Genomic DNA, 11,004 nt, shown 5'->3' on the forward strand with positions numbered 1-11,004 from the left:
GCTCTCTAAAAAGTACATCTCAGCACAAATCACAAAGACGTGTGGAACAATGTCCTTTGGATAGATGAGACCAAAGTGAAGTGTTTGACCATAATGCACAGCACTGTATTTGGAGAAACCCAAACACCTCATACCAGCTGTGGTGGAGGGGTCATGATTTGGTCACAGGACATGGGCACATTGCTGTCACTGAGTCACCACGAACTATTCTAGAGTCCAATGTGTGACCATCTATCTGATATCTAATGATCCAAAGCACACCCATCAAATCTACAATAGAATGGCTGAAAAAGAAAGAAATTGAGCTTGTGCAATGGCGTCAATGAAGTCCAAACCTCAGCCTGACTGAAATCTTGTGGTAGAAACTCAAGAGAGCAGTGCGCAAACAAAAAACCTCAAACTTCAATAAAGTGAAACAACATTACAAAGAAAATGGGCCAAAATTCCTCCACAATAATATGAGATACCAACAAGTCATAGAGAAAAGATTACGTCAACTTATTGTAATTAGTGCACTTTGTTTTTCACGGGATTGCTCAGAGTGCTCTGCAAGCTCTCTTTTTCACGACATTATACAGTACTGTGCAAAAGTCTCGAGCCACCACTCATTTTTTTATATTTTTGTGGGAAAACAGAAAATAGGTGCAGTGATTTATGGAAACGTGCAGTTATATCCATGTAACTACCCTGAAAGTCCATATTTGACATGACCACCGTTATTCTTCAGCAAAGCCTGAAAGCTCATAGCTAAGCTACTAAGTAATTTGTGTAATAGCTTGAACCAAATATTAAAAATATGGATTCATCACTCCATTAGCCCACTGACTGCATTACCCCTGAATGTGTGGTTTGTTATCTAATTGTGAAAACAACTGGTTGATCCTGGTTGTTCCTCGGGGTCACTTAAGCAAAGAAGTGCCGTGTAGTAGCTGTTTGTCTCACAAAACCTCTTTCCAAAGAGCCCACATGCTCCCACCCACTGGAAATTTTTCTCCTGGTGACCACTTGACTGTTTCCATCTATTTTAAGATGTGACTAATTACAAACAAAACTGGAGTACATAATATGTCCACTAAAGTGATTTTGCATAACTTAACTAACATGCCAACTTTTAGCCTTAATGTGTTATTCTACTAGGTTGTTAGCAACTCAGGACTATAGTAAATGCTAACTAAATCATATTTTTGGTGTTTCTCAAACTTTTAATAATGTTCTGGTGATAAAAATGATAGAATTACTGTTGGTCTGGTCCCTAAACCCGGCCACACTGATACAGAAGCTTATCTGTTTGGCTTATTGCCATAGTAACTTAAGGGCACTATATCTGATTTAGTTACAAGGACTACTTTCTTTGATAGATGTCATTACCTGGTTATAGGTCAATCAGTGGTATTTTGCACTCTCATTGGTAGTCACTTCAATCATTTAATCATTAGTTAGTTATTATTAACCTCTGGTTCTCTTCCACAGTGTGTCTTTTGTCCTGTCTCCCTTCCCTCACCCTCAACCGGTCACAGCAGATGGCCGCCCTTCCCTGAGCCTGGTTCTGCTGGAGGTTTCTTCAGGTTAAAAGGGAGTTTTTCCTTCCCACTGTCACCAAATGCTTGTTCAAAGGGGTTCATATGATTGTTGGGTTTTTCTCTGTATTATTGTAAGGCCTTTACCTTACAATACAAAGTGCCTGTTGTTAAGGTGACTGTTGTTGTGATTTGACTGCTGCTGTTATAAATACATGTTTTTTTCAATGGACAAATTTCCAAGTGGAAAACTCTCTTGAAAAAAGAAATGGCCTTCTGTTAGCCGTAGTCACCAAAGTACTACAAAAGAGGAACAGAGCACAGTCTCGCATACATAAATCTTCCTTTTTTTAAAAAACAAAAAATTGAAATGCTGTTGTCTAAATTCAAACCAAAACTGCTGAATCATTTAGTGTTGCTTAAATCTGGTCTGAGCAGCATTAAGTGGATCATTTCAAGTCATCTGGTGAGTCAGTGACATCCAACCCAAAATGGAGCAGCACATGGTAATGATGTCAGGTCAGCATCTGGCTGTTGTTAAAGAAAAGAAAGAAGTGATAGATGATCAATGTTAAATTGTGTTGTAATAACTGTATTTTCTGCAGCCATGTGTATTTTTTTAAAGTAGACTCTTGGATGTGTAAATAACAGGAAGTGCACAGCGCAATATCTGTGTCTAAACACTGAGCACAGTCTGTTCCTCTTTCTCAACATACCTTTATTTTTATTTTACCCTTTCATAGCAGAGAAGACACCAAGGAAATAAATAGCATTAATGAGTCAATTTTATTTAATGTCCCAGTAATCGATGAAGCTAGACTAGCACCGTCAGTTACCATTAACACACCTTTGCTTTTCCTGCCTTGACATGTCAAAACAGCTGCTATGAAAAGGCTGTTTGTGTTTAGATGAACATTTATTAATACACATTTTCAATTTATACATGGAATGAAGAACAGCCAAAAGCCTCAGATCCATATGGAGCAACAAAGAAACTGTGACCTTTCTCATGTCAGAGAAACTAAACTGGACTGGACAGTTAGTGCCACCTGCTGCTTGTCTCAAGGAAACAGCTGGTGTCAACATGAAGGCAAAGAGAAAGGTTTTAATGAGCTCATTTCTTAAACTCAATAGATGAGATACATTTATAAATCATAAATTAACTGCAAGGCTTTGAAATTTCACATATTTACAGATCCTAAGTCACAAGTCATTTTTGCATTTGTATAAATGTGCAAACTGGTTTTGCTGGTTCACAGGCTGCAGTGCAGGAGGGGGACTGTAAATGTTGGTTTTTGATCACTGTGGGATGCACACAGCTGGTATTTTTGAATCTACTCAAGAGCACAACTTGAAAAAAGCATGAACAACATTGCTTTTTGTCTCCTTCGTGGCAGGAGGTGCTTTGTGGGTGGGGCAGGTTTGAGGGGATCCGTCGGGCAGCAGGTTGACACCCGGGCCCGAGAGCAGGCCTCGGGCCACATTTGCACCCTTCTCACAAACAGAGTCATTGAGGGCTTCAACTGCAAAATACTGCAAACTACTGCAAACACCCTACCCCCACTCCTCCAAAAACAAAAAACTCAAAGTCAAGTGTCATTGCAATGTGTCGCTTCCTGTTTATCCTGATCTGAGAAGGTCTCGGTTGCTAGTAACTAACTAAAGTTGCTGTTTTGCTAAATTATAACTGCAGAGATGCTTAGGCTCAGACCTCAGAGGTTTTACCTACAGGGAAAATCACCAACATACACTACTGATTAGTCATGTTTTGTTAATTGGGATACTATTTACTAAATGTTTATCAAAAAAGGCTTGTATCATATAATATGGACTGATCTTGGATAAACGTGCAGTGAACCAACAGAGGCTCATAGTCCATAACCAGGAATAGTCCTAACCTTTGGGTAGTTTGTGCTTCCAGCTTACATCATGATGTTGTATTTACACTAATATTCTGATGGATTTAAATACTGCACCTTTCATAAGTAGGCCCAGACTACTTCACCCACCAGGGAGTCAAATTTGTTCATGGTGCCCCAAATTAACACTTTATACCATAAGCAAAATGAACAACATGTGTTTGATTAATAGTCCATATTTGCCTTATCTGACTTAAAAGCTCCCTCTTATCCCATCACCACCATCACAGTGGGATTCCCCTGGAAATGTCTCACAAAGTAAGCCTGCTGAACCTCTTCAGTAGAGGCGCTTCATGTTTCTAACAAGTTTTATGAAGCCTGTGTCGCCTCAGGTCTGACCTCGCTAGAAAAATTTGGACTTTCAGGTACAACATCCCATTGCCTGTTAGTATCACATTAGCAACTCTTTGCTACATTCAGAACTTACTCTACACCCAGCTGGTAAACACTAATATGCATTCATAATCATCTGACAGCTCATACTACATACTACAGTTGTAGGTGAAGACACTGGTTTCTCTTTAAGACATTCTGTTCAGCTTGTATTAGTGTCAGATTTTATACACAGGTTGTTTTCATGTAAGATCTAAACCTGGAAGGTAACAAGTATTGTACGACTTCCAGGACTGATTATAAATATCAAAAACCATACCTGATTTAAATTTGATATCTCCATTTCCAGGTTGGCTTCTAGTGCACCTCTTGACCACTTTCATTTTGGCTTCCTGCACTCGTGGGCTTCAAACTTCCGCAGGACGGAAACATGGGTTTATTTTGCAAACTGACCCAGTTCAGTGTGGAGGAGCATCACTGGTAATGAGACAGAGATCTCTGGCTTGAATCCTGGAGACAAAAGAGTCTGCAGTGGCCAGAAGGAAGCAGAACAAGTCAGAAGCATGACTGGGAGCATATAGGGACAGATCATCAGTGTGAGGTTCTACTACTGTATGATCCTGAAGCACCTACAGCAGAACGCTGTGAATTTTATGGTCATCCAATAATAATGATGTTAGATAAATGTTAAATCCTTAAAGCAGTAGCTTAGTGAAAGCATTACATTCCTTCATACAAAGCAACAAAACACAAAAACGCAGCATGTTTCCTGTGTCAAGAGCAGGTACCTTTTATCCATTATATAATCATACAGTATGATTGTCACCAGAATGATTCATATTTTTTCTACAGACACAGGAAGACGCTCCTGGTTTTGAATGCAAAACCCAATCAAATCTGTGCTTCCTCCCTTGAGATGCTCTGGCAGGCCTTTACTGCTTCTCTGTCTGCTTGTTTGAAGGTTTTGTTCTTAACCAAGGGAGAAATCCTGCAATCATCTCCTTTAGCTGTCTTCTGTGGTCTTTCACACCTTTTGGAGTTGCTGAGTTAGCCTGTTCAGAATCAGAGTCAGAAATACTTTGTTAATCCCAGAGGAAACAGCGTGGTCACAGTTGTTCCACAACAGTAAGAACAGTAAGAAATATTATTTGTAATACTGATAAGTTAAATTATCAATATTATATATAATACAGTATACTATAGAATAGCTTTAATGTCTCTAATGTATAAATATTCCAATATATTACCCAAAATTGAAATATGAAATATGAAAGTTGAAAGTGAAGTGCCCCTCTTATCATACTGACACTTAGTTTTCTCTGTCTTTCATACTTTTTAAGAATGTATCAAGTTGTTGATTTGGCCCCCCTAAAGACTTGTTGTCTTCCTGATGGGTTTATATTTGGTTTTTCACCCTAACGATGATCTTCCTCGCTTGCATCAACACCTCTTTGGTCCTCATATTAAGAGTTCCTGTGAAAAGCTACCAAATGCAAATTCAGCACTTGTAGTCGAGTCTGAATCATTCATCTGTATCATTTTTCATGAAATGATGAGAGAACAGTGCTCACCAGGCCATCAGACTGCTCGTCAGTCATCTGTTCATGTACTTTTGCCTCTAAAGTGATCATTCTTTCACAGTGTGTGTCAGCATGAACCAAAGAAATGAGGCAGCGACATTCATTAGTTAAGAGCAGTAACCAAAAACCAAAAAAGAAAAAAAAGAAAAATGGCAGTCAGGTGACAGAAGTATACATCAGTAAAAGAAGCGAGTCAATACTGGCCTGTTTGCTATCAGAAAGAAGGCCCTGCACTGAAAGCCTCCCTGGAACTGCTTTGATCAGTAACTGACCGACTACTAGCGTGCGGACTGATTTAAATATGGATAGTTTCGTTTCTAATACTGGTATTGGTATTAATACTAGCACCATAGCATTGATCATCGGCGTAACTTTGTGCTGAACATTGGGGGTGGGGGTGGGGGGGGTCAAGATCTCTGTCTAAATAAATCAATCAATCAATCTGGGTAAATTCCCAGATGATTAAACATGCAACTATTTTGCTGGTAATACCTGAAACGAGTAAAGAAAATCAACAGCCTATTTATGGAAGATAATTCATAATTTTATTGGGGGGCTTATATTGGTTGGGTATGATGATTGAGGGGTCATAACCCCCCTAACCACCCTGGAAATTACGCCCCTGGCATTGATACTACAATCAATACTCTAAATTCAAGCTCAATATATAGCCCACTGAATTTTGTAAATAATAAATTTTGGGGGTAAATTAAAAAAATACTAATCAAACACAGTCTCTTTTGATCTAACAAATTATTGTAGAAATAACTGTAGAATGAATAATCACAGTGATTTAGTGGTCATTAAATTGTGTTCAGAATTTAAAAATAATGATTTATCTCATAAATCCGTTCTACATAAGCTGCCTTTTTAAGTTAAAAGTATTGGTATTGTTATTGCCAATACTGGCCCTGTAGTTACTTGGTATTGGATCGATTCTAACATCTGCAGTATCGCACAGCACTACCGACTGCTCTCCCAGCTTTAATGAAACTTTGAAGTGTATCACAAACAGGAAAATGATATTTATCTTCAGAATAAAAGTTGTGCCTAACTCCTGCACCTAACAAATTTCAAACAGGTGCGACTTTTACTTTGAAGGCGAACTTTAATGGTTTCTGGTTGGCGGGCACTCGTCACAGTTTCACTCAGGGAGAAGCGAGTCCCTCTTTACTCCCAAAATATGAACTCAGAGTTCACCATCCAGTGTTTAATGATACATTCATTATACCCGTGCAAACTCCCCTCCTCTGACCTCCGTTGCTACTCAGGAAAGTCATGTGTCGATGACGTGTACGTAAACAAAGGCTGAACCAATCACAGTTGGTCAACTCGGGCAGCTGACAGTTACTTCCGCTAGTGTCACGGAGTTGTGTTGTCAAAATGGGACACGACAACCACCACCACTTATCTCTGTGTTTTTGTGATTTAATGAGGTAGGAATTGTCTCCCATGTGTTGCTTTATTTGCACTTCGGTGATAAAATGGTGTACCAAGAGCTAGTGCTAAAAAAAAATCAAACAAACAGGAAAAGTATTGTTGAGACGCGTGACAAGCTAACTTTAGCTTAACTAGCAGCTAGCTGACTTATCATTAGCGTAATCAACAGTAATAACAAATTTACTGTCCCCTGTCCAGTTGTTACCATAGTAACAGATTAATAATTGTCTTGAGTAGAGCTTGTTTTTAGTGTCACACATTGCCAGTCCTGTTTTTTCCCTCCCTCCGCAGGCTGCTGTGGTCGCTGCTGGTGCCATGCCTCTACCTGAGCCTGATCCTGACCCTCGTCCTCCTGCTGCTCCTCTTGGGGGTCCGCATGTGGCTGCAGGGGCACCGCAAGACCCGCCGGGCTCAGGATGATGGCCCGGCGGTGGCTTTCTTCCACCCCTACTGTAACGCGGGAGGAGGCGGGGAGCGGGTCCTCTGGTGCTCCCTGAGGGCCCTCATGCACCGGTAAAATATTTAAAAATAATTTTAAGGGAAAGTATGTCTCACATTTGTTGTTGTTGTTTGTAGGTTGGAGAGGAAGTCACTTCTCTTCTAGCTCTGTCCTTGAATTCACAGCTATGTTTGGTTGAAACTATCTCTACCATTGTCTCCAAGACCCACAGACCATCTAGTGAGGCCATTTAGAGCAGCTTCTCTGCTTCCTAGCAAATAGTATAGCACAACTGACTGCTTTTAAAAACATAAGCTGACCCTCAGACCACAGAGATAAACCCTAAGTTTAAACACTAATGTAGAGTTTCTGCCTTTATCCCAGATATCCTGGCGTCTCCTTTGTGGTTTATACGGGTGACCAGGGAGTGACCGGTGAGCAGATTCTGGAGGGAGCCCGGCAGCGATTCAACATCACGCTGCCTCGATCAGTCACCTTTGTCTTCCTGCGTCACCGTGTACTCGTGGAGGCCAGCTCTTACCCTCACTTCACCCTACTGGGTCAGAGCGCAGGCTCAATGTTCCTGGGTAAGATCCGGGCTAAAATGGAGAGACTAAATAAATTCAAGTACTCATTTATATTACAGTAAGATTTTTTTTTTGTCTTTGATTTAATGTATGGGAACAAGATGATGTGTATTTCTAACATTTGCCTTCACTGTAGTCTCCACCCTATTTTGCTAACGCTTCTGCAAACATGAAACACATGACGTGTATGTGATTCCTTCATATTCGTGTGATCCACTGCTGTGGATCATATGTTTTGAATTTTACTGAATTCATTCTTTTCCGTGGGATCAACAGGTTTGTCAGTTGAAGTGACACAGTGTGTGTGTGTTTTAGGGTGGGAGGCACTGACGGCCTTCGTTCCTGACCTGTATGTGGACTCGATGGGCTACGCCTTCACCTTGCCGATCTTCCGCTACCTGGGAGGCTGTAAAGTAGCGAGCTACGTTCACTATCCCACTGTCAGCACCGACATGCTGTCTGTGGTCAGAGAAAGGAACCCAAGGTAAAAGTGCATTTAGACACAGCTCCATTTAATCCAACAACAGCAGCTTACAAATAAACAAATAATGTACAGCAGGCAAAAAGAACAAGATCAAATAATGTCAGGCTTACTCTACACGGTTGTGTTGGTTAACAATGGTCACTGTCAAATTAGGCAAGCACAGAGTGATAAGTTCTTGCATTGACCGAAATACATGACTGGTTATCCATTGCTAACCATCCAGTTGTGCTTGCTGTCTGTTACTATGTGTCTGATGTCATCAGGAAGGACGCCACCAGTGGCACTTGTTCTGTGCTTTTGTCAGTCACGCTCACAGAAGAGGACCTTAGGCTCCATCTTTTACCATCTTAAAGTGCTGTGATTGCAACTCTCTGTGAGTGGTACTCATGGACAGAAAGAGTAATTGAAGAAAAATCATCCAGCCTTTCTGTAAAATGAAAACAGAGAATTGCTACATACACGATGTGTTTAGTGTGGAGTGTTTGACTAGATTTGCCCAAAGCTATTCAGTTGTGCTGTATGAAAGCGTCCCAGGCATTTGAGGCTAATCCAATCCTGACCTGTAAATGTTCTGTTGTGTGATTAGTCTTGCCCAAAAAAACAAAAACCTTACCTTTCATCTTCGTCTTTATATTTCAGGTTCAACAATGTTGATTTCATCTCAAGAAACCCCATCCTGAGTGCATTGAAGGTGGTGTACTACTGCTGCTTTGCTCTGCTGTACGGCCTGGCTGGCTCCTGCAGCGACGTCATCATGGTGAACTCCACCTGGACGCTGGGACACATCCTCGCTCTGTGGCGCTCTCCGAGCCGCACCAGCATCGTCTACCCTCCCTGTGACATCAGGGCCTTCCTAGATGTCCCACTGGAGGATGAGGACGAGATGGAGGGCTGGGAGGAGCTTGGAAGAGAAGAAGAGGACGGCGGCGGAGGGGACAGGAAGCGCCATTCCATCGTGTCGGTGGGTCAGTTCAGGCCAGAGAAGGATCACCAGCTTCAGATCAGAGCATTTCGCAAACTGCTAGACAGGAAAGGGGACGGCCCAGGGGGAAGGGAGTCTCTACGGCTGGTGCTGATTGGCGGATGCAGGAACCAGGAGGATGAGGAGAGGGTGTTGATGCTGCGGGGACTCTGTCAGGAGCTGGGCATCGCCGACCATGTTGAATTCAAACTTAATATCCCCTTTGAGGAGCTGAAGAGAGAGCTGGTGGACGCCACCATTGGTCTGCACACAATGTGGAACGAACACTTCGGCATCGGTGAGCACGGCATGTGTTACTAAAACCGTACAAAGTATTTCTTTTTCAATAGTACTTAGTGCACAGTTTTCCACAGAAATGAGCGAATGAAAAACTTAACAGTAAGACTTTCAGATCAGCCGGTCTGAACATTAATCCTCCATCTTTGTCTCCAGGTGTGGTGGAGTGTATGGCCGCAGGCACCATCGTTCTTGCCCACAAGTCCGGAGGTCCAAAGCTGGACATCGTGGTGCCGTACGAAGGCAGGCAGACGGGCTTCCTGGCTGACAGTGAGGACAGCTATGCGGCTGCCATGGAAACCATCCTGTCGTTGTCACCAGCTGCTCGACTGGAAATGCGCCGTAACGCCAGGGACTCTGTGGAACGATTTTCCGATCAGGAGTTTGAGTCTTGTTTCCTGGCTGCCATGGAGCCTCTGATGGGTACTCTAGAGCGATGAGTTAAAACAGATGAGGTGTGGAGCCCACCAGGGACCAGGACGCTGTTGGTCTTTTAAGTAGTGCTACACACATATATAGGATTGAACAGTGAGGGTCATGTGGATGTTTAAAACGGCTTAAGCTTGAAAGTTTAAGTGTGATGGGGTGGATCATTCTCAGCATAATAATCTCGCAAAGCAAGTCAACATTATCAACACAAATTCGGGGTGGACACCCAGAGAAATAATTGGGATGAATAAACAAAACCAACAAAGAGTGTAGGACTGTGCGTGTGTCAGACTTGTGTGAAAGTCTTCAGTGACAGCAGAGCTGGAAGCACGATGACAGGAAAAACAAATTGGGTGAAAAATCACATTCTGTTCACCTCCAAACTGAGTCATGTGTTGATGTGACTTTACATAAAAAAATTAAAAGACACCTCGAGGTTCAGGAAATATCCTCTTTAATCTCATAATTATAGCTATTATTTATGTTCTCTGTGATATTTGCTCCAGGAGCAATTTAGCCAACCCTGGATATCCGGAGATCACCTGGGTTTTGTTAGGATGTGCAACAATGGACACTCATAAGAGGTAAAAAAAGACAACAATGAGGTGAGGTCATTGGAAGGTAAAGCTAGGTAACAATGAAAAAGAACGTTAACAGAGTTCTCACATAAAGACGAGATGAACGTTTAATTCCTGTGATTTATTTTCATCCTCATATCTTTACAGTTTCAGATTGGATGTTATCCATATAACTGCATCACCCCATATGTGCTAACAACTTTTTGTGATTAGTAAACTAAAAATACAGATCAAAACTGGTAGATAAAACTCACTGTATGCTCACAAGACACATATAAATCCAACAGCTCTAAAGAACTTTCACTGTTGGTGGAGCTAAGGCTTCTGTGTTCGTGCTTAGCTAAGCCACACTTGCTGCATCTCTGTGCTGGAGAGAAAACTGATTGTGAGAAAGACCACAGGAACACTCACGTTTCTCAAAATGTATTTCTTTAAATAAT

The 11,004-nt window shown here is 41.7% G+C and overlaps 1 protein-coding gene and 1 long non-coding RNA gene across 2 annotated transcripts; one reads left to right on the forward strand and one right to left on the reverse strand.

Moving 5' to 3' along the window:
* Window positions 1-1,695: 1,695 nt before the first annotated feature.
* Window positions 1,696-5,732, reverse strand: LOC112844146 (uncharacterized). The gene is made up of 3 exons (XR_003216786.1): window positions 5,102-5,732; window positions 4,089-4,821; window positions 1,696-2,048 (listed from the first exon to the last, which is right to left on the reverse strand). It is a non-coding gene; the product is annotated as an uncharacterized LOC112844146 (long non-coding RNA).
* Window positions 5,733-6,520: 788 nt separating this feature from the next.
* LOC100698681 (GDP-Man:Man(3)GlcNAc(2)-PP-Dol alpha-1,2-mannosyltransferase) lies at window positions 6,521-10,943 on the forward strand. The gene is made up of 6 exons (XM_005475275.4): window positions 6,521-6,785; window positions 7,081-7,302; window positions 7,613-7,815; window positions 8,131-8,299; window positions 8,939-9,558; window positions 9,714-10,943. Exons 1-6 carry the CDS (start codon window positions 6,733-6,735, stop codon window positions 9,995-9,997), a joined length of 1,551 nt encoding a protein of 516 aa, XP_005475332.1. The 5' UTR covers window positions 6,521-6,732; the 3' UTR covers window positions 9,998-10,943.
* The last annotated feature ends 61 nt before the right edge of the window (window positions 10,944-11,004 follow it).

This window comes from Oreochromis niloticus, linkage group LG16 (assembly GCF_001858045.2).
Source record: "Oreochromis niloticus isolate F11D_XX linkage group LG16, O_niloticus_UMD_NMBU, whole genome shotgun sequence".
Classification (NCBI taxonomy): domain Eukaryota; kingdom Metazoa; phylum Chordata; class Actinopteri; order Cichliformes; family Cichlidae; genus Oreochromis; species Oreochromis niloticus.

Excerpts from the sequence above, each read along its gene's own strand:
- LOC100698681 (XM_005475275.4), top strand. The coding sequence starts at position 6,733 with ATGGGACACGACAACCACCACCACTTATCTCTGTGTTTTTGTGATTTA. Across the intron at positions 7,816-8,130 it reads CGCAGGCTCAATGTTCCTGG|GGTGGGAGGCACTGACGGCC; the intron begins GTAAGATCCGGG and ends TGTGTGTTTTAG. Across the intron at positions 8,300-8,938 it reads GTCAGAGAAAGGAACCCAAG|GTTCAACAATGTTGATTTCA; the intron begins GTAAAAGTGCAT and ends TTTATATTTCAG.